This window comes from Chelonia mydas, chromosome 2 (genome assembly GCF_015237465.2).
Source record: "Chelonia mydas isolate rCheMyd1 chromosome 2, rCheMyd1.pri.v2, whole genome shotgun sequence".
Lineage (NCBI taxonomy): Eukaryota > Metazoa > Chordata > Testudines > Cheloniidae > Chelonia > Chelonia mydas.
In genome coordinates this window covers 133,031,072-133,055,104 of record NC_057850.1, presented here as the reverse complement: position 1 = coordinate 133,055,104, position 24,033 = coordinate 133,031,072, and the positions used below count along the sequence as shown (strand labels likewise).

Genomic DNA, 24,033 nt, shown 5'->3' with positions numbered 1-24,033 from the left:
AGAAATTATTCTGGGAAAGTTCTCTGGCCTGTGTTCCATGGATGATCACAATGGTCCTTTGTGGCCTTGGAATATATTAATCTGACCATGTTGGAATTTATGGATGCTCCCTACTGGGGCTGGGCATTTGTGTTCATACATTGACTAGCCTGGAAATTAGATGGATTTCCCTGCCTTTGTAGATATGATGGGCACATTCCTAGGCTGGCATAAAAATTTGAAGATGCTCCCTACTGGTATTAGGGGAGCTGCTAGCAGGATTTCTATGTGCTGACACTCCCTTTCTCTAGCTGGCTGGGTGTGCACACTCCCAGTCCAGGCAGGCAGTTTGCAGATGCTCCCTCCTCAGACATGCCATTTACAGGGACCATTGACTCTCCTTAGGGTGGGGGAGTCAAGCTGGGTTCTTTTTGTCTTGAACATTGTTAACTGTAATACAAAGTCAGTTAACTGGAATTCAGTTAATTATCTTATTGGGGGTATGCAGCCCAGAATAAAATCCTGTTCCCTCACCCAGAGGTGTTTGCGCTCTGTCATGATAATAGGAGTGAAATGCAGTACATACTTACTTTAATCATCAGAGCAGTATTACAGGTAATACTAAGGTATTATAGTAGTGCCTAAAGTCCCCAGCTGTGCTAGGTACTGTGCCAACACATAATCACAGACAGTTGCTAATAACTAATAACTTGAATTCAAAATAGAGTAGACACACACAAAAGTGTTAAGAGAAACAGAAGCACTGAGAGGTGTGGTGACTTGCTCACGGTCACACAGCTGGTAGAGGGAAGAGCCAGGAATAGAACTCAAGTGTCCTGACTCCCAGCCCAGTGTACTGTGTGTGGAACCATGCTGCTTACAGTGATGACTCAGAATATACATCAGGAGCAGTTGTGTTGGGTAAGAAGGTGCCATTCGAGCAGGCTTTACTCTTCTGACCACAACCACGTATTAAACACTGGGCCAAACTATCATTTACACTGGTATAAATCTGAAGAAACTTGACATTGATGTAACTGAGCAGATTGTGGCCCATTTTCTTTTCATTTGCAGTTACAGGTGATATTGATTATCAGATAGGAGTGGCATAATAATAATAATGGGGAGACAGTTGAATTCTTGCCCTCTGTACTGAGACTGCCAGCACAGGTGCATTTTCTGTTGGGGACAACTTTTTACCATCAGCTTAATGTCTTTGGGCTATTGACCAGCCATTGGGTGGTGGTAGTGATAATAGTCATCGACTTAAGATATATTCAGAGCACCAACACTTACGCCACATTGTTATTCCCCGGAATCATCCAGTCCCCCAGTTTACAGGTTGGCTTACCTTGAAGTCCTTCCTAAGGAAACTGGATGGTTCAGGGCCAAGCTATATGGAGTTGGTTTGTTAGTCTGATAAGAAATTGCATGTTGACATTCATTAAAACTTCAGAAGGAAGCATAAGGTAGTCACAAGAGGTAATAGCTAGACCTGAGTTTTCAGGTGGGACCACTGTCAAGACAGATAACTTTTCATGGCTGAAAAACTTTGATAGTGTGATTTATATCATATGAGTTATTGATCAGTCATTACAACATTTGTTGCCAATGCTTATTAAGGAGAAAGGCAAAAAATTCAGGTATACCCATACAATGTTGAGTCCATGCTTGTAACTACATGCACTTATAATGGTTGTACTTACTGATAGAATATGAGAAAAAAAGACCTCCAACTGTAGGGTAGCTATAAATGGGTCAATTAATGATCTGTTTTTCCTGTTTTTTTGTGTGTTTTTTTAAACACCTAAAAAGTAGCTAATTTATCTCATCCTACACATTTAAAAATAAAGAATTAAAAAAACGCACAAAGTATCAGGGGGTAGCCGTGTTAGTCTGTATCCACAAAAACAAGAAGGAGTCCGGTGGCACCTTAAAGACTAACATAAATGGCCCATGCGTCTGAAGAAGTGGGTTTTTTACCCACGAAAGCTTATGCCCAAATAAATCTGTTAGTCTTTAACAGACTAAACTGTCAAGCATTAAGGTTTTTGAGAAACACTAACAAAAGCCAGTTCATTTTGCCCTTTTGTGCCTTATTATATGTAATATGCAAGATTGGGCTACTGTCCTAAGATCCAACAAATGGAGCAAGGTGAGAACGATCATCTGCTTCAAGGCTGAATTTCCCAGCTTTGATTAGGTTGGGTCCTAGCCTTAATTTTTGGTCTCTTTCAAATTGTGATTTATAATGCCTCCCAATGGATAATCCCATATACTCTCGTTTGCTTCTGTAGGTAGTAAAAAGGGGTGCCCTGAGGCTTCAATAAAACTGGGATCCATAGAATAATAAATAAAAGTAACAAATGTGGGGGGAAATCCCCATTTCTTCATCAGCTTTCTGTAATGGCAGGTAATAGTATATTTTATTTGTGTAAATGACAAAGATACAGTAGACCAGGCATGTTCAAAAAGACAGATAAACTCCTTGGACTACAGATTGTTTAGTGTCGCAGCACAATGTAATCTTAAGTGTCCTCTGTGTGAGCTCTAAACTTGATCCCATTTTTTCCCCTCCCCTCTCTGTCCCTATCCCATTAATACCTACAGAGTGAAAGTAGCAGCAGTAGCAATATCTCCACCATGCTGGTGACACACGACTACACGGCAGTGAAGGAGGATGAGATAAATGTCTACCAAGGAGAGGTCGTGCAAATTCTAGCCAGCAATCAACAGAACATGTTTTTGGTGTTCAGAGCCGCCACTGACCAGTGCCCTGCAGCCGAGGGCTGGATTCCCGGCTATGTCTTGGGGCATACCAGTGCAGTCATCATTGACAACCATGATGGAACAATCAAGTGAGTGTCTGGGTTTCTTCAGAAGAGAAGAGGGTTTGCACATATTTTATGTTACTTGAGCATTTTGTAAAAAGATTTACAATTAAATCGGGATTTGAGCCTTCTAAACTAAAAGTTTTTGTGAACTTCCAGAAGGAAATGGACTTCACATGTGATGAATTCCTGGAAAATATTTGGTGCGTCTTGGTGTCAGTAAAACTGATTTATAGGTTGGAAATTTGCTATGATAGAAATGTTTAAGAAACCCATGCAAGTATTTTCTTTATTACAAATGCTATTTAGCTTTCCTGAAATGATACCTAATGTTATTGAAAGAAGACTGATTATGCACTCAAACTTAACCTTTCCCATAATAAAAGAATCGAGACCTGAAATGGAAATTAAGGCAAACTTTAAATGGAATAATTTATTAAGAATTAGGCATTTCTATTAATAAGAATAATAAACTATAGTTACACCAATTAGGATGAGATTACCGGGGCTGCCAGTTCTTATCCTTTAAAGCAGAAAGATGGTTGTTGGCATGAAAGTATATTTCTCCCCATACTGTAGTATTGGAAAATTGGATGATTTATGGGGGGGTTTACATTTGTATCTGAAACATTTGTCATTGATCAGTGTTGGAGACATAGGCGCCGACTCCATGGGTGCTCCGGGGCTGGAGCGCCCCCAGGGAAAAAATGGCGGGTGCTGAGCAACTGTCAGCAGCCCCCTATCAGCTCCCCACAGTAGTTCCAGCCTGCTGGCAGGCCCCACAAACCAGAGTCTCCCCTTCCCTCCCAGCACCTCCCGCCAGCCGTGAACAGTTGTTTCGTGGCATTCAGGAGGCTGGGGGAGAGGAGCGAGGACACGGTGCTGTTGCGGGTGGGGCTGGCATGGAGGTGGGAAGGGGCGGGATGGGGTCTTGGGGGAAGGGGTGGAGTGGGAGCAGAGCTGGGGGTCGAGCACCCCCCATCACTTTGAAAAGTCGGCACCTGTGCTTGGAGGCAGGACAGATGGGCCATTGCTGTGTTTGACTGACAGTTTCCATGATTTTATGAAAGACTTCGCTTCACAGGTAAGATTCCATACATTACAACGCTTCTCATTGATCTTTCATTTTGTCTACAGTTTTAAACAAAGGCAAAATGTCTCTTATACTTACCCTGCATCCTTTAATTTTGTAATTTTTTGCAGAAATACACTGAGATCAAAATTGATACTTTTAGCATGGAGGGTCACCAGGAAATCTAAGATTTCTTGAAGATATTTTGTGAGTTTCCTTTACAGCTCCCATACTCAACAGGACTGGACTCTGCAATCTTTTCTCTTAGATATTTACAAACATTAAAATTTTCCAGTGCAAGTGGAGTTAAACAGCACAATGCCCTGCTGAGGGCTCAAAAGAGTTGAACAAAATGTTAATATTCTGCCTTCAGGAAGTCAACATCTTGGCACACAGCACTCCGTTTAAGGAAGAAATCTGAGAAAAAAGATAAAGACGGCAAAAGGGAAGGCAAGCTAGAAAATGGTTATCGCAAATCCCGAGAAGGACTTGCCAACAAGGTTTCCGTGAAGGTAAATGCTACAAGGATATGGTATTTCAAAAATGAGCCTGTGGGGTAAGTTAAAATAATGGGTCAAATTTGTCTCTTGTGTAACAGCATTGACCTGAGTGGCATTAGACCAAGGAGGAATTTGGCTCAGTGTGTGTGGTTCTTCATGTTGTTTCTCCAAATTCAGAGCCTGTGGAAGTGATCCTCCAGTTTGGGGCTGTGAGGCCGTTCCAAAGTGAATATGGGGAGAGTGGCATGGGTGCCAAAACACTGAGTTGCAGCTGCTTCTGTGCTTTTGTGGGGATGGCTAAAACCCATCACCATGCTAAAGCGTTTTCATTTTAGACCAGTGGAAATAATATTGGTTTTAAGAATGTTACTTGAAAGAAATAATTAATTCACTTTCTCTCTTTTTCAGCTTCTCAACCCCAACTACATTTATGATGGTAAGTTGTTCTAATAATTAAAAGCCATCATAACCATAGTTTGAGGAAAACATACTTTGCATTGTATCTGCTGATGTGATTTTGAGTGAAGGAGAAACCACTCCTCATTGCTTCATCACCAGAAATAGTCACTTGCTTGATGTGACACGCATCAGGAATTGACTGTATTGTATCTTAAAAACTTGAAGGTTTTTTGGAGAAGGGAGACAGTTCCTGAAGTATGTGCTGTGATATTATCTTGGAACTTTGGGCATACATCCACAAATAATAACAAATACATATTGTACTGTGTAACATACCTTTAAGAAATGGGCAAAGACACCACTGCTAACAGATTCCCACCCACTCTTTTCCTCTCCCTACCCAGTATGGCTTACGCCTGAAAAAAGAGATGGGTCTTGTATTGAACACAGAAGGCCTGTAAAATCCAGGCTGTGTTGGAGATGGGGGGGAAACAAGATCTAGAACTGAGAACCCTCCCCCAAGAATGCCCTGCCTCCATTCCCTCACCTTTAAATCTAGGGAATATTAACAAGAGCACCTCAAATGCAAGGGCTGATCAGACCTACGAGTAAACAGAAAACCTGTGTGTTTGCTGAATTTTGCTAACATCCACATATTGGATGGAGTACAGCATTCTGCACCAGCTCCGGCTTCTGAGTGATCGTCAGATATAAACTCTATTCAGTAATCCAGTTGTGAGGTGATAAGTACATGGATTGTTCTGGCAAGGCCCAGATCTTGAAGAGAACATAATGTCATAGGTACCTTTAGGTTTCTTCTTCAAGGAGTGTCCCTGTGGGTGCTCCACTTCGGGTGTCTTGGCGCCCTGCACTTCTAGTCGGAGACATGTGGTAGCAATGCCCCGGTTGGCCATGCACGTGTGGCAGCCATCTTGCACCGCTCCGAGCAGCTACCCCACACGTGCAGCCAACCGCCACCCAGTTCCTTCTCTACTGCCCTTGGTTTCAGTCAGAACGATGGCAGTGCCCTATCTACTCTCATATTCCTTTCATCTCTGCCCTTTTCCCAGTTAATTTTCCTGATTGTTTATCTCTCCATTCATATTTCTTTCCTTTTCACATTTAAAAAAAAAAAAAACTTTCCCATTTTTGTCCCTGCGTCTGGCAGGCAGCCGCCAAAGAGGCATTAGACCGGGACTGTTCCCATTTTTCATTCAGCTAGCTTCTCAGACATGCTGGGCTTTGCAGGTCTCAAGTGCTGTCTGACCTGCAGACTCTCAATACCAGTGACAGACGGCCACTCGCAGTGTGTCCGTTGCCTACGGGGGGAGACGCACGTTAACCAAACTTGTCCCCACTGCAAGAAACTCACAGCGTGGACAAGAAAGGCCAGGGACCTCCAATTAAAACTTTTAATGATGAAGAGATCCCTCCGACCCCGAGTCCAAGACGCCACCTCACCAGTCCTCACCTGGAGCTGCCTCAGATATGGGGTCCTCTTCAAAAATGACTGCTAAGGACCCTGGTCCTACCAAAACCACAAAAAAGTGGTCTCACTCCTCGCCACATCAGGATTCACCTCCAAAAAAGCAATCCCCAAACACAAAAACTGCCTCGGTATCAACAGCACCCAGAGCACCGGACCACGAGGCACCGGGCCCGTCCGGTACCAAGACATCCTGAGGAGCAAAAGACCCTCTGCGGTCTCACTCTCATAGCAGCAAAACTAAGCCTCACTGGAAACCTCAGGCACAGCGCCGCACTCTGGCGCCACCTGCTGCACCAATACAACACGACAAGTCTGTGGCACCGACACTCCCTCTGGTTCCCAGTCTGAGCTTGCCTGTGCTGCTTGCACCGAGTCTCCTGGTACCGCAACAGTTTGTCAGCCATGCAGACCTCCTGCTCTTTGGTACCGATGGCACCCTGGCCAGAGTCAGGGCCAAGCTTTATCGCGACACTCGCTGACTCTGCCCCTCCTCTCTCCAGTGATGAAGAGGAGGAAGTGGAGACAAGAGTGGGCACACCTCACCACTCCTCTCCTAAACCTGGACTCACAGGGCGTGGGTTGGCAGCCCCCACAATGGGTGTCTCCTCCCATGGCCTTCCCACTGCAGCGGTCATACTGGGACCCCTGGGTATTATACATAGCCAGGATACCTAGCCATCCAATCCACCCAGGTCCAGGACACAGTGATCATCTCCATCTGCTCCAGCTTCCCCAGGACTGCTGGAGGAGGAAGCTGAAGAATCTGCGGACAGGCCGGAGGGTGACACCCTCCCACCTACCCACATCCCAGCTTCATCTCCAGACGAAACAACAATGCCACCTCCCACCACATTGGGAGATGATTTCAAATCCTGTTAGGATTTGTTTAAAAGAGTAGCTGATTCATTAGACATCTCATTGGCTGAGTTACCAGAGATTCAACATAAGCTGACAGACATATTGCAAGCTTCTCTATCAGCCAAGATAGCACTACCCATGAATGCTGCCATCATGGCCCCAGCAAAAACCGTATAGCAGACTCCAGCCACAGCCCCACCTTCTTGTAAGTGATCTGACCAGAAGTACTACATGCCGGCTAAAGGAGCTGAGTTTTTGTTTTCTCACCCTACTGCAAACTTATTGGTGGTAGAGGCAGTTGATCAAAGGGGGAAGCAACATCAAACCAAAACCACCCCACGATAAAGATTGGAAACACCGAGACCTCTTCGGCAGGAAAGCCTCTTCATCAGCGACCCTCCAGTTTCACATAGCAAACTATTCTGCATTACTGGCCAAGTACACACACAACATTTTTTTTTCTCAGATGTCATCTTTTATTGACCACGTCCCAGGTGACAAAAAAGAACAATATAAAGCCGATATAGCAGAAGATTTCCTCATCACCAAAACTGCTCTGCAGGCTTTTCTGGATTCTGCTGACACAGCAGCCCGCTCCATCGCCACGTCGATTGTCATGCGGAGGGCTTCATGGCTCCATCTCTCCGGCTTCCCCAGGGAAGTTCAGGCAACAGTAGAGGACTTACCTTTTGAGGGGAAGAAATTGTTTGCAGAGAGCACAGACGTCTCCTTAAACACCCTGAAGGACTCCCATGTGACACGATGGACACTTGGAATCTGTATCCCTGCACAGGAGATTCCTACGATTCACTCTGGGCAGCCTACACGACCAATACAAGATACTTCCTTTTGGCATCTCTACGGCCCCAAGGGTTTTTTTTCCAAAGTACTTGCCATTGCAGCAGCACATCTTCGCAAGCAGGGTGGGACCATATTCCCCTATCTAGACGACTGCCTGCTGAAAGCACTGACATACGATGAGGCAGTTCACACCACCCTAACCCTATTTACAAACCAACCTACAGAAATCCACCCTGACCCCAACCCAACAACTGAACTTTATAAGGGCACACCTCGACTGTGTCATGGCATCAGCACGGCTACCCCAACAATGGTTTCTTGCCTTAACAAACTGTGACAGGGTCGGGCCAGATGGCTACAGGAGAGTAATAGAAGGCAGATATGTTAGCCCCAGGTTAAGTAGGTCCCTTTTCCCTGGGTAAGATAACAGGGAAGGTTCCAGAACAATCAGGAACCTTCTGGAGACAATTAAGACAGACAAGCTGATTAGAACACCTGCAGCCAATCAAGAAGCTGCTAGAATCAATTAAGGCAGGCTAATCAGGGCACCTGGGTTTAAAAAGGAGCTCGCTTCAGTGTGTGGTGTGCATGTAAGGAGCTGGGAGCAAGAGACGCTAGGAGCTGAGAGTGAGAGCGCATATTGTTGGAGGACTGAGGAGTACAAGCATTATCAGACACTAGGAGGAAAGTCCTATGGTGAGAGAAGGTGTTGGGAGAAGGCCATGGGGAAGTAGCCCAGGGAGTTGTAGCTGTTGCACAGCTATTCCAGGAGGCACTCTAGACAGCTGCATTTCACAGGGCCCTGGGCTGGAACCCAGAGTAGAGGGCGGCCCAGGTTCCCCCCAAACCTCCCAACTCCTGGTCAGACACAGGAGGAGTTTACCTGGACTGTGGGTTCAAGAAAACGGCCAAGCTGAGGGCTGCCGTGAAGCTCCAAGGCGAGCAAATCCGCCAATAAGCACAAGACCCACCAAGGTAGAGGAGGAACTTTGTCACAAAACCTAATCACAACAGTAAGACACAGCCCACAAACATTCGCCAGAACGTGCCTACAACTTCTCGGACACATGCTGGCTACCACTTTTGTCGTGAAACAAGCCAGGCTGCATCTGAGATGTCTACAAACCTGGCTTGCACTGTATACATTGCTCACAGACACCCAACCAACAGACTGCTTACAATGCCCAGCAGAGTGAAAGACTCGCTCACATGGTGGACAAAACAAACAAATGTCTGCTGAGGCCTTCCCTTCCAAAGGGAAACCCCATCAGTCACTATCACCATGGACACCTCTCTGGTAGGACGGGGGACACACGTGGCCGACAACACCATCCAGGGCCAATGGTCCCTAGAGGAGTCAAATCTCCACATAAATCTACTGGAGCTCCAAGCAATTCAAAATACCTGCCATCACTTTCTCCCCCATCTGCAACAAAACTGTCCAGATTCTCACGGACAACTTGGCAACTGTTTTATATAAATCGCCAAGGAGGGGCCCGATCTTACCTGCTCTGCACAGAAGCAGTCTGCCTCTGGCAATGGTGCATCTCCAACAACACACATCACGGCATCCTACCTACCTGGATGGCAGAATGCCACAGCAGACAACCTCAGCAGGAACTTCTCATGGACACATGAGTGAGAACTAGAGGCACAAATTCCGCAAACTATATTCCAGCAATGGGGATTCCCCTCATTAGACCGTTTTGCCACAACCCACAATGCCAAATGCCCACAATACTGCTCCAGAGCGGACCAGGACACAACTCTCTTGGAGACGCCTTCCTCATCAGATGGGAGGGCCCGCTCTTGTATGCCTTCCCCCTGATCCCCCTGTTGAGTCATGTCCTTCACAAGATCAGTCAAGACAAATCCAGAGTCATCTTGATTGCACCAACATGGCCCATACCAACTTGGTTCCCATACCTGACCCCAGTGGCTGTCAGATCATGAACCCTTCCCCTCCTGCCTCACCTGTGGACACAGGATACCTCCGTCACCCCAACATTCCAACGCTTTGTCTCTACGCATGACTAATTCAGGGATGACAGAACTCCAATTATGCTGTTCCAAGGAGGTCCAAGACATTCTACTTAACAGCCGATGTCTCTCCACACGAAAAACATATGCACACAAGTGGAAAAGATTCTCCATCTGGTGCCGAGACAAGCAAATCATTCCACAGTTGGCCCCGTTACCCACTATCCTTGATTACATATTGACACTCAAAAAATGTGGCCTCTCAACTAGCTCATTCAGAGTGCACTTATCAGCCATCACCACCTTTCACGACAAGGCGGACGGACTCACGGTCTTCACCCATCCACTAAGTGCTTTCTCAAGGGTATAGAGAATACTTACCACACATTAACAGACTCGACCCCTATGTGGGACCTCAACCTTGTTCTCTTTGCCCTCATAGGCAAACCCTTTGTGCCGCTAGCGACCTGCTTGTTCCTACACTTATCCAGGAAGGTTCCCTTTCTAGTAGCTATCACATCAGCACGAAGGGTGGGAGATTTGGGTGCCCTAATGGCACACCCACCTTATACCACATTCCTCAAGGACAAAGTCATCCTATGCCCACACCTTAAATTCATACCCAGGGTTGCCTCCCTCTTCCATCTCAATAAATCCATTTACTTACTTGTATTCTCTCCCAAGCCACACGCCAACAACAGGGAGGCATCCCTTCACACGCTAGACATCCACAGAGTGCTGGCATTCTATGTAGAAAGAACAAAAACATTCAGAAAATCATCCAGGCTATTCGTATCCACAACAGAATGATCAAGAGGCCAAACCATTTCCAGAGACTTTCTAAATGGATCTCTAATTGTATCAAACTATGTTACCAAAATTACAATCTGCAAGCTCCTTCTGGACTTCGCACACACTACACTAGAGCTATGTCCACATCCATAGCCTTTCTCAGACATGTATCTATCACTGATATTTGTAAAGCAGCTACCTGGGGATCGCACCATACTTTCACCAAACACTATGCCCTGGAACAGCAGTCAGCTGCAGATGCTCACTTCAGTCTATCGGTGCTCTTCACTGTACATACATCAACTACGAAGCCCCTCCTCTCCACCGAGGGGCACTGCTCTTCAGTCACCTAAAGTGGAGCACCCACAGGGACACTCCTCAAAGAAGAAAAGGTTTACTCACCTTGTGCAGTAACTGAGGTTCTCCGAGATGGTTGTCCCTGTGGGTGCTCCCACCCTTCTCCCCTCTGCTTCAGAGTTCTGGCTTGATCCTCTGGGGTAGAGAAGGAACTGGGTGGCGGTTGGCTGCGCTCATGGGGTAGCTGCTTGGAGCAGCGTAAGATGGCTGCCGCGCGTGCGCAGCCAACCGGGGCACTGCTATCACAAGTCTCCGACTAGAAGTGCAGGGTGCCAAGACATCTAAAGTGGAGCACCCACAGGGACCACCATCTTGAAGAACCTCAGTTACTGCACAAGGTGAGTAACCTCCTCATCCCTTCTCATTCCTCAGGGTTACTCAGGCTCATCCTGACATTAGATTGGACTTGGTTTCAGATGAATGGAGTTACACATGCTAACACTTCTTTTAAAAAACCCAAAACCTCAGCACATCCGTTTAGATCACTCACTGTAGCATTTACTCAGGAAACTCGCCTCAGACAGTGTTTAGTTTTCAGTTAGATCTTTGTGGGTAGCATAAGGAATAACAAGGGCAAAATGTTTTGCCCAAGTTCATGCAGAGAATGGGTGACTAAGGATTAGAACTCTACAGAGTCCCCGTTGCTTGGTCTAACCACTTGACACTATAGGCTTCAATAGGACATGTAGAATAAGTATTTCAAGGGGAGAGGGAAAGGCCCCAAACTTGTAAATGCAGTGCTTTATCTTGGAATGATGGGAGTGCAGGATGAAAGGGGAGTAACTTCAGTCCACTTATTGTAATTACTTTTCCTTTTGCAGTTCCCCCAGAGTTTATAATACCATTGGGTGAGGTCACATGTGAGACAGGAGAGACCATCGTTTTTAGGTGTAAAGTCTGTGGTCGCCCGAAAGCTTCAGTAACTTGGAAGGGTCCTGATCATAACACCCTAAGCAATGACAGTCACTACAGCATTTCATACAGGTACAGTAGTGTGTTCGCTTGTTTCAGCATTCTGAAGGAGAGAGTTCTGTGGAGAGCAGAATTACTTGTTTTCTTGAAAGTGTGGGGCATTGCCTTCAGTCCTATTTTACTTTTTCCATTCCCTCCCCCACCCCCCAAAATAAATAATGGAGTTCAAATTCCTGTTTGTGCTTTGACTGCACATAATAGGCTTTAGCTGCCAAACCTCCAGTTTGCTGCTAATCCAGAAATCATACAGTGTTGGGTGTGGATGAGTGTATGTTTGTTTTGGACAAGGGCATTAGAGGTATCTTCACGCTTCTTGAAAATCTCAGGAATAAACCATAGTCTCAGCAAGCAGCATTAATGCAGGATTTGTTCTGTAGGAGTTCTAGAGGAGGACTGCAGGGAATTGTAATGGAGTGTAGCTGATTTAAAGGATTTGTATGAAATGTTTCATGTCTTTGTGAAACTGCAGAGGAGTCACTGCTGGAAGGGCTCTGGCTCTTTATCTAAGCCAGAGGTCCCCAAATCGTTGTGTGCCTCCCTAGGGGGCATGAAGGAATGTTTGGGGGAGCGCAGCTGGGGCCTGGGCCAGCCCGCACAGAGGGTGGGGGAGGGAGTGCCACCTATCTTCTTTCCTGGCTCAGCCCTGGTTTCAGGCCCCACCCCTAGTGCCAGGGCTACTGGCCTCGTGCCCAGAGCTCCACCCCGGTGCCCTGGCTCTGCTCTCAGCCCTGCCCTCAGCTGTGGCCCCAGCCTTGGCCCCTTTACCCCGTCCATGTATCTCCCCTCCCCCGCCCCCGGGCCATGGCCCTTCTCCTGGCCCCAGAGGTGGGAGGGGGCACGCAAGGTAAAAAGTTGGGGGACCACTATCTAAACATCATTAATTTCAAAACAAGGGGTTAGAGTTTAAGGGATACCAGTGTCAAATGTAGCCAATTTTGAAAAAATCAGTTAAAAGAAGTTTAAGATATTGCATCTGCTTAAGTCTGCCTGGCAATTGTTGTGACTCCATCACACTTTCCTAATTTATTTATTGTTTTCTTCTCCCTTGCTGCTGTTAGAGACCCACACCAACTGGGAGAACTGGCTAACTGGTTACACACAAAGTGCTGTCAAATGCACAAAGTAAATATCCTGAACAAATAAAGAGGAAATAATAGTGAGGTGTTTATTGAATAAACTTTCAGTTATTGGAAACTTTAGTGGTACTTGCAATAATAGCAAGTAAAAATTGGAATGCAGCAGTGAAATTTTCTGCTAGTTAGATGTTTGTCCTTTCTACCAAACACAGTCTCTGCTCCAGAGAGGCATAAAGCTGGAATAGAAGAGGTTTTGCAGGGCTGAGGTTCAGTGTCAGACCTGAATGAGAAGCTGATACAGTGCTGACACCTGACTCAAGCTATAGTTATTAGTTCTCTATTTCATAGTCACTAAATTCACTTATTTTTGGTGACCTTTTCTTTTTTTAAACACAGAGATGGTGATTGAATGAACTGAGAGTAAGACTAGTTAAATGTTGCTAGTCCTTTTAAAAATAAAATCAAATCCAGTGTTTTCCTGACACTAGATAGTCAAGCAAATGTTGTGGCAGAAAGTTTCGTTATGTTTTAAGCAATTGGATGACACTCAAATTTGTCCCGTGGCCAGCCTGGTGATGGAGTGACAACAACAGTACTCCTGAATGTTTGGGAAGGAGGGTTGTACTGATCTCTCCGACAGAGGAGGGCAGTATTAAATGGTTCCATAGGGGACTCTCTGACACAAAAGTTGCTACAAAATGGGGACTTCAGGATGGCAGGAGAAAAAGGAAATTCTTGATCTTCAGGCGTCAGAGGGTTTCCCAACAGGAGACCAGTTGTCAGATGAAGATTTTGATTCTAAGGTGAGTCTGCAAGATGTCACTCTGAAATGCTCAGAGCTAGGATATACCATTATTTAGTGGAGTTGGTGGGCGTGTATTGTAAGAGTGCTGAATTTGAATGTAAGATGCGTTGAGAGCTGGAGACTTCTAAATAGGACATGGAACTCCCTGATCGATTCTAATGTGTTTTGCAGTGATTTAGGAGAGGCATCCTTGAAAATCATTGGTGTGACCACAGACGACGATGGTATCTATACCTGTATAGCTGCAAACGATATGGGTTCGGTTTCATCTTCAGCCAGTCTTCGAGTTTTAGGTGGGTTTGTCTCTTTGCCTCTTTTCATCTGATAACATTACCAGCAATCTTGGGTTTCATAGGATGGCTATACATTATCCACAGTATGTAGAAAACCCTGGCCTCTGAGTTCATGAAATTTAGAGGTGATTTATGTCAATCTTTTTCACGGGACATGTGGCATTATATGTGAAAAAAAGCATAGAATCAAATGAAGTAAAAATTATAAATGAATCAAACTGTACCACAGAATCTCTATGGATGGAAATTCCATGCTCTAATAATAAGAATATATAGCGATAGGGATATATTACCGACCACCTGACCAGGATGGTGATAGTGACTGTGAAATGCTCAGGGAGATTAGAGAGGCTATTGAAATTAAACACTCAGTAATAATAATGGGGGATTTCAGTTATCCCCAAATTGACTGGGTACATGTCACCTCAGGACGGGATGCAGAGATAAAGTTTCTTGACACCTTAAATGACTGCTTCTTGGAGTAGCTGGTCCTGAAACCCACCAGAGGAGAGGCAATTCTTGATTTAGTCCTAATTGGAGTACAGGATCTGGTCCAAGAGGTGAATATAGCTGGACCGCTTGGTAATAGTGACCATAATATAATTAAATTTAATATCCCTGTGGCAGGAAAAACACCACAGCAGCCCAACACTGTAGCATTTAATTTCAGAAAGGGGAACTACACAAAAATAAGGAAGTTAGTTAAACAGAAATTAAAAGGTACAGTGCCAAAAGTGAAATCGCTGGAAGCTGCATGGAAACTTTTTAAAGACACCATAATAGAGGCTCAACTTAAATGTATACCCCAATTAAAAAACACAGTAAGAGAACAAAAACTTGCCACCATGGCTAAACAACAAAGTAAAAGAAGCAGCGATGGCAAAAAGGCATCCTTTAAAAAGTGGAATTTAAATCCTAGTGAGGAAAATAGAAAGGAGCATAAACACTGGCAAATGAAATGTAAAAATACAATTAGGAAGACCAAAAAAGAATTTGAGGAACAGTTAGCCAAAGAATCAAAAAGTAATCGCAAATATTTTTTTTTAAGTACATGAGAAGCAGGAAGCCTGCTAAACAACCCGTGGGGCCACTGGACGATCGAGGTGCTAAAGGAGTACTCAAGGACAATAAGGCCATTGCGGAGAAACTAAATGAATTCTTTGCATCGGTCTTCACGGCTGAGGATGTGAGGGAGTTTCCCAAACCTGAGCCATTCTTTTTACGTGACAGATCTGAGGAACTCTCCCAGATTGAGGTGTAATAAAAGGAGGTTTTGGAACAAATTGATAAATTAAACAGCAGTAAGTCACCAGGACCAGATGATATTCACCCAAGAGTTCTGAAGGAACTCAAATGTGAAATTGCAGAACTACTAACTGTTATCTGTAACCTATCATTTAAATCAGCTTACGTACCAGATGACTGGAGGACAGCTAATGTGATGCCAGTTTTTAAAAAGGGCTCCAGAGATGATCACAGCAATTACAGGCCGGTAAGCCTGACTTCAGTACCAGGCAAACTGGTTGAAACTATAATAAAGAACAATATTGTCAGACATACAGATGAACATAATTTGTTGAGAAAGAGTCAACATGGCTTTAGTAAAGGGAAATCATGGCTCCCCAATCTACTAGAATTCTTTGAGAAGGTCAACAAGCATGCTGACCAAGAGGATCCAGTGGATATAGTGTACTTAGATTTTCAGAAAGCCTTTGACAAGGTCCCTCACCAAAGGCTGTTATGCAAAGTAAGCTGCCACGGGATAAGAGGGAAATTGGTAACCAGTTAAAAGATAGGAAACAAAAGGTAGGTATAAATGGTGAGTTTTCAGAATGGAGAGAGGTAAATAGTGGTGTCCCTGAGGGGTGTTCTGGGACCAATCCTATTCAACATATTCATAAATGATCTGGAAAAGGGGATAAACAGTGAGGTGGCAAAATTTGCAGATGATACAAAATTACTAAAGATAGTTAAGACCCAAGCAGACTGCGAAGAGCTTCAAAAGGATCTCTCACAACTTTGTTTGTGACTGGGCAACAAAATGGCAGATGAAATTTAATGTTGATAAATGCAAAGTAATGCACATTGGAAAGCATAATCCCAGCTATACATATAAAGTGATGGGGGTCTAAATTCACTGTTACCAGTCAAGAAAGAAATCTTGGAGTCATTGTGGATAGTTCTCTGAAAATATCCACTCAGTGTGCAGCGGCAGTTAAAAGAGCGAACAGAATGCTGGGAATAATTAAGAAAGGGATAGGTAATAGGACAGAAAATATGTTGCCTCTGTATAAATCCATGGTACTCCAACATCTTGAATACTGTGTGCAGATGTGGTTGCCCCATCTCAAAAAAGATACTCTGGAATTGGAAAAGGTCCAGAAAAGGACAATTAAAATGATATGGGATATGGAACAGCTTCCGTATGAGGAGAGATTAATAAGACTGGGACTTTTCAGCTTTGAAAAGAGATGGCTAAGGGGAGATATGATTGAGGTCTATAAAATCATAACTGGTGTAGAGAAAGTAGATAAGGAAGTGGTGTTTATTACTTCTCATTACACAAGAACTAGGGATCACCAAATGAAATGAATAGGCAGTAGGTTTAAAAGAAATAAAAGAAAGTATTTCTTCGCACAACGCACAGTCAAGCTGTGGAACTCCTTGCCAGAGGATGTTGTGAAGGCCAAGACCATAACAGGGTTCAAAAAAGAATTAAATTCATGGAGGATAGGTTCATCAATGGCTAATAGCCAGGATGGGCAGGAATGGTGTCCCTAGCCTGTTCGCCAGAAGCTGGGAATGAGCGACAGGAGATCAATCACTTGATGGCTACCTGTTCTGTTCGTTCCCTCTTGGGCACCTGGCACTGGCCACTGTCGAAAGCAGGATACTGGGCTAGATGGACCTTTGGTCTCACCCAGTAGGGCCATTCTTATATTCCTTCGCCAGTAGCCTCAGCAAGGCTGGACAGATTTCAGAAGTGAACTAGTTTGGGGCACCCACAGATGGTAATCCTGTGTGGGGAGAGTTGAGTTTACTAGTTCCTTGAGTGGCTCCCAGCTTGGCCCGGTGAGTCAGGAATCCTGTAGTGATTTTCTTGTCCCAGTTGGCAGTCTAAGTGGCTACCAATACCAGCTGAGATCTGTATTGAAATCATGTTTTCTAAGTCTGTATTCTTAATGCTCTTTTGGGGGAAAATTGTGTCATCTCAGAATTTCTCAAACCCACAAGAGATCAAACACTAATGACATGTCCCCTTTGAGCTCTTTTTCAAAGCTCTTTCACTCTAAATAGGGAAGGCCAAATGCTTAGTGGCACATATTTCTTCATCTCCCGTTTCTCAGATCCAAAAACCACACAACCCTCTTATGTGGCCCGTCTAACACTTTAAAGCAGTATCTTACTTCAGGATCTGAAATAAAGCAGATTTTTTAAAGCATTTATGTGGGGGAATAAAGGAACACTAGCAACGTAAAAATGACTGTTTTACTTGAGGATCTTTTACCTACTATAGCTACATGTCACTGTTTAAGATGAGAATATTTTTTCTGGTTTGTTTACTTTATGCTTTTGACAGAACATACATAACAGTTTCAGTGTTTTGCTAACAAATTTCCCATTTTTTAAAACGGGTCCTCCACCCAGCAGTAGGGAAGCAACAGACATTTTTAAAAACATGAAAAATTAAGTAAAGTGGTAAAACAAAAATTGGTAGGTGATTTGGGCAGGTGAAATACCTGAAACTACTTAAGTCATTTTTTTAAATTGTCAAGGTCATGTTTTGTCATTGATTTGGATTAATACAAACCTCTGTAGATGCCCATTCTGTGCTCTGTCCATTCCATAAAATAAAACACAAAATGAAATACAACAAAGGGCTGCTCATCCTACCCTTGACACATGTGCCAGCCAATATGGGGACTATGAAATAGACTCGGGCTTCCCCAAAGCCTGTGAGGAAAAAAAAAGATGAGTTTTGTAGAGTGTCTGGAAGCTTAAGTCTAGGCTCTGAAATAAGTGACCTCTTAGATCACCAAGTCTCAAACCACTTAGGGTTTTATAGGCAACACCACCACCACCACTCTGAATTGTATTGGCAACCAATGCAGATCTCATAACATGTGCTCCTGATACATAACTCCTTTCAATAAAACAGTCAAGGCATTCTGCACTATCTTCAGATTTGAAATAGTCTGTGTATGTAGCCCAATGTTGAGTGTATTGCAGCAGCCTGGTTTTGAGGTGATAATGAAGTGGGCATAATTGGGGCAGGCTAGTTCCTCATTGGAAAGGAAAGTCCTGCTTTTCTCACTAGGTACCTGTGTGGGGAAAAGGCCTCTTGGCCATAGTTAAGGCTACATTTTAGTCATTCTAATTTTTAGTAAAAGTCATGGACAGGTCATGGGCAGTAAACAAAAATTCACGCCCCGTGACCTGTCCATGACTTGTACTATATACCCCTGACTAAATCTTGGGAGTGCTGCAGGTGCTCGAGAGGGGGCCTGTAGGTGCTCAGGGAGGCAACGTGGGGAGGGGGGTGGTCTGGGGGGGGTGGCGCGAGTGCTCCAGGAGGCACCGTGGGTGCTTGGGTGGGAGCAGCCCAGGACCCCCGCTGGTACTAATGCGGGGGTGGGGGGTTGGCAGGCTCCCTATCCGGCTTCTTGGAAGCGCCGACATGTCCCTAAGCTCCTAGCTCCACACACTGCCAGCTCCACAGCTTCCATTGGCCAGGAACTGCAGCCAATGGGAGCTGCAGGGGCAGAGGCAGCGTGCGGAGCTAGGAGCTGATGGAAGGATATGTTGTCGTTTCCAGGAAGTCCCCCCAAGGTAGATGCTACCCAGAGCCCTCACCCCCTCCCGTGCCCCAGCCCGGCCCCCCCACCCCCCCAACTCCTCCTGCTGCTGCTGGGGAGGGGGAGGAGACGGTGGCCCAAGACTGCCCCAGTAGCAGCCAGTGCAACTGGCCCAGGGGTTACCTGAGCTGCTCGGGCAGCCCCGGAGCCAACTGCACCAGCCACTCAAAAGTCATGGAAAGTCACAGAATCCATGTTTGGTACTTGGGCATGCTGGAGAAGCCAGGGATCTGACGACACACCCAAGTTACATACCTGTGTTTATAAATGGCAATTTCACTCCCTCAATAAAGGACCCCAATATACATCCCACCTATTCTTCTGGCTGCTGCTTCAAACCCACCAAGATTGTCACACTTGTCCAAATAAGCCAGCTAGCCCTTTCCAAGCTTGAAATTATATATTAAATAGGTTTTACTCCACTGTTCTGTCAGCATACTTGAGTGCACTGCTGCCCATGTTGTCTCACTCCTGCTTCCAGCCACTTCATTGCAATCGACCATACGGTAATACCCTGCAGGAACGCTTCCTCAGCACAGAGGAATGATAGCCCACAGTTAGCTTCTGGGCTCTTGGAGAGATGAGAACAGAGCCACTCAAGAACAATTCCACTCTCCCTTGCCTGAATCTGTAAGCCAGTAAAGGAAGCTTCATAAGCAATGGTATCAAAAGCTGCTGCAGATTAAAAAAAAAAATCAATGTGGAAATGTCATCAATTTATTTACAGTTAGAATAAAATAATCAGAAGTTGCACTGGTTGCACTACCTATCCCACACTTGCACTAGCTATCCCACACTGTGATGTAATTAGGATCAAGGAAATCTTAGAACTCAAGGAACTGCTAGTGTCGCTGCCACAACTTTCTTGATGACCTTGCCCAAAAATGGGAGACTGAATGCCAGTTGACAGTAAGCCAGACTGGCAGCATCAAGCATTGGTTTCTGGACCATTAGCCTTACAGTGACAGCCAGCATCCCTATTCCTCCTCAGCTCCTTGGCGGAAAATGCTGACAGCCTCAATAAACAGGGGCCTCAGTGCCTCTCCCCATTAAGCTTCACCAGCCCGTAAAGACAAAATTCCAACTCCTAGGTTGTAGGACAGAGCACCTGTATTTCTGCAAGGCCATAGCATGTGACCTTAAAATCTGTCACAATTCTTCAGACTCACGTGAGACTTCAGTCACCAGCCTTGTAGCCAACTTCTTGCATCATCTTTTTCAAGTCACTTATGTGATGACTTGTAGGACAAAGCCAGAGGAGAAGGGCACTTACAGGCCATTAGAATATTATTTTGTTCTCCATTATGGAAATGAATTCCTACCAAACCATCAGGAGGGGTCAATAAGAAGAGCAACCTTATCCCTCAAGGGTTCCTGAAAATCACTGACACCACTAAACAGGCCTATCACCCTTCCAGGATATATGCATCCCAGTCTCAAACCAAAAAAGACAATGGTCAGTCCGTGATGGAGGAGTATTCATCCCTCCAAAATCCACTCCCAAATAATGCACGATTTCCAGAGTTTGTCCGGCCTACAGCCACCTGAAACAGTCCTATGGTTGTCATGGCAGTCGTGAAATTCTGAGGAGTATTCCTTTTTAATATTGGTTGTTTAAATTAAGGCTGAAAATATTTTTTTGTACTAGAAATAATTCTACTTGTCTTTTCTTTAAGGTCCTGGAAGTGACGGGATCATGGTAATCTGGAAAGACAACTTTGATTCCCTGTACAGTGAAGTGGCTGAACTTGGCAGGTATGACTTACCCATGCCATTTCATTGTGAAGGTTGGAAAGTTCAGCCGGTGTGTATGTTAGTCTCTGAAGGGTGGAAGAGAAATGTCCAAATATGACATTGGTTCAGATTATTTCTTTATGAAATCTTCTTGAAATTTACAATTATTTTTCACAATGATCAATTGTTGGAGTCAAAAACAGAACACAGAATTGCTCACCCTGTGAAGAAAAAGTAACATAATGCTAAAATTCTGCCATAACTAGATGACATAGTTTAAATACAAAAGCAGTTTTGTTTATGCTGAAACTTTATTCATGGGCAAAATTAGAGGGTGTATGCACTGCATGTGTTTTATGAAAAATTGCGCAGGTTCTCCAAATGATTGTACATAAGTGCTCCATAAGATTGTACAGCACTCCCTTAGTTAAGTATCTTAGTCTTTCCAACAAAATCCATTTGCATTACTTAGTCATAGTACCCTAGAAAACAGATAACATTCTGGATTTTACTTTTCTGGATATTTAAAAAGATTTTTGGTAACTGCTAATTAGTTATCAAGACCAGTTTGCTAGACTATTAATAATACTTAAAGTCTTTGAATGTAGTCAAACTATTCTACTCTACTCTACTCTACTCATGTCCCATTGGACATAGCCATAACATTTGTCCTAATAAAATTTTGTACAGTTTCTGGTCCTTTAGCACTGCCCTCAGCTAATTCTTTTCCTTTTTAATTGTTTTTCAGGGGCAGGTTTTCTGTTGTGAAGAAATGTGATCAGAAGGGAACCAAGCGAGCAGTGGCCACCAAGTTTGTGAACAAGAAGTTGATGAAACGAGACCAGGTTACCCATGAACTCGGAGTCATGCAGAATCTCCAGCATCCCCAGCTCATTGGCCTTCTAGATACCTTTGAGACTTCCACCAGCTACATCTTAATATTAGAGATGTGTGTGGGCTCTAAATAACATTATGTTATGTATATGTGTAATCTTCATGCAACTGGGTATTGTAGTAGTTTGTGAATGATTTTGGAGAAGTTTAGGATTTCACAGAATTTCTAGAGTGCTTACATAAAATCCTGGAACTCTCACATTCTGTTTTTAAAGATGGCAATACTGAAATGTTCTGCTTGTCCATAATGGAAAGCAAAGGCCCTGGCTGTTCACAAGAACCAGTTCCCCCAACTAAAATCTCCTGTAAACAAGTTCCCATCGGAAGGGTTTGGTAAGGAGGGGGTAGGAGGATCGTTGCAATGTAGAAATGATCCTCATAACAGCATCCCTCTGAAATTGTGTAAGTGGCTTTGGATGTGGTGAGAACAGGAGTGAGGTGTGGATGGAGTAAATGTTCTAAAATGCTGATGTGCCTGGACTTCTGATCTCATATGTTGTTCCTCTCTTCCTGAAGCTGCAGTCTACCACATTTCAATATAAGCTGTAGTGGGTGGTGGAAGAGGAAGTTCTTTTTGTAGCATCCTAATTAGGTCAACAATTCCATGCTTCCCTGTTCAGCACCCCTCCACCCTCCTCCTCATTCTCCTAAGGTTTTTTTTCTTTGTAAATGCAGCACAAGCATTAAAGGTTCCATCTGTATGTATGTTGACACACTATTCAAAGGGGTTCAAAATGTAGGTTCTCCGCATGTCTAACATGAGCATGGTGCCCAAGACTTTCAAAAGAAACTAATGGTTTTAGGTGCTTCAGCACGTTATGAAAATCAGGCATCTTGAATGTTAGTGTCTCAGACTGGGCACCAAAAATGGAGGCCCCATAATATTTTTATTACATTGTTGTGAGCTGCTTTTCTGGGTTATCTTTACAGGTCTATGTAGGGGAAAGTCAGTAGATTAAAACTGTGTGAAGTACATCAGGGGTCTTCAGTACTTGAACTGGAATTGGGATTAGCTGTGTTGCCCCATGATAGCTTCAGTTGAATAAAGCCGTCGGTTCTAGAGCAGTGTTCTTGCACTGCCTGTATTCTACTAGTATTTTTTAAAATTCACAATAGAAGGAATGTACCCATCAAAAATAGCTAGTGTTGCACAGCTTTATAGCATTTCTTTTATTGGTTGAAATACTGCCTTTCCTTCTTTAGTCACCCCCTTCCAAAATGTGCTTCAGAATAGTAATCCTCACTTAACGGTGCCACATGATTAATGCAGACCGATTAATCCCAAGGGGCATCGAATTTGTCATTTGACTTCAAGAAAAGTAAGATTAAACTTCTAATGAGTAATGGTAGCCAGGATTCACTAATAGTGAATTAACTGATGCTGTTGGTGAAGATAAGGACAGTTTAACCTGAAAATGCTTTTGAAACTTTAAAATTAGCAAATATGTTTTTTAAATGTTGCTGTTTTAGTGTTGCAATGAAATGTAACTCTTGTACTTCAATAGGGCTGACCAGGGTCGCCTTCTAGACTGTGTTGTGCGATGGGGAAACCTCACTGAAGGGAAGATCAGGCTCTATCTGGGAGAGATTCTGGAAGCTGTACAGTATCTTCACAACTGCAGAATAGCACACCTGGACCTAAAGGTGAGGAGCAGATGCTACTCCTGGAGTGTTACCAGAAGAGATTGCGATTTCTGGGGTGCAGCTGCATGCTACATACAAACTTGGGTCTCCTAGAAATGGCTTCCTAGAATGGCCATTGAGAGCCATGCAGCCTTTGCCTTGAGCCATAGAATGCTCCATTCAAGGTTATATGAAGTGGTGGGAATTGCCACCCGCTATGCACCCCAAGCTGTTTTCTGCCACTGAAACAGAAAGTCTTAACTTCCTCTGCGTTTTCCAGTTTTGCTCATTAGCTGTTCGTGTCCATTTTCATTAGATTTTGTATAATGCACTGTTGATTTGTTTGCTTGGTTTTTGCCTGGGGAATTTGTTATATATATCATTTTCTCCACTTGAAACAACAGAATCTATTGTGCAAATTGGGTTCAAGAATTGCTCTTCTTGTGGCTCCAAATTCTCCTTTTCTCTTTTTTATACTCTGTCTGAGGTGCTTGGATGAAGGGCATCTGCTGGATCGTTAGAATAGAATATCAGGGTTGGAAGGAACCTCAGGAGGTCATCTAGTCCAACCCGCTGCTCAAAGCAGGACCAATCCCAACTAAATTATCCCAGCCGGGGCTTTGTCAAGTCAGGCCTTAAAAACCTCTAAGGAAGAAGATTCCACCACCTTCCTAGGTAACCCATTCCAGTGCTTCACCACCCTCCTAGTGAAAAAGTTTTTC

The 24,033-nt window shown here is 44.2% G+C and overlaps 1 protein-coding gene across 4 annotated transcripts in view; it reads left to right on the top strand.

Moving 5' to 3' along the window:
* Nucleotides 1-24,033, top strand: part of TRIO (trio Rho guanine nucleotide exchange factor) — a 400,036-nt gene that overhangs the window by 372,323 nt on the left and 3,680 nt on the right. For 3 of the 4 annotated variants that reach the window (XM_007065023.4, XM_037893324.2, XM_043540247.1), the window contains 8 exons: nucleotides 2,590-2,837; nucleotides 4,256-4,394; nucleotides 4,791-4,818; nucleotides 11,880-12,042; nucleotides 14,083-14,204; nucleotides 20,737-20,815; nucleotides 21,543-21,743; nucleotides 23,194-23,332. In XM_007065023.4, coding sequence (XP_007065085.1) covers nucleotides 2,590-2,837; nucleotides 4,256-4,394; nucleotides 4,791-4,818; nucleotides 11,880-12,042; nucleotides 14,083-14,204; nucleotides 20,737-20,815; nucleotides 21,543-21,743; nucleotides 23,194-23,332 — 1,119 coding nt within the window. Of the gene's footprint in view, nucleotides 1-2,589; nucleotides 2,838-4,255; nucleotides 4,395-4,790; nucleotides 4,819-11,879; nucleotides 12,043-14,082; nucleotides 14,205-20,736; nucleotides 20,816-21,542; nucleotides 21,744-23,193; nucleotides 23,333-24,033 lie in introns of those variants that run through there. The other variant, XM_027827404.3, reaches the window with a different exon arrangement.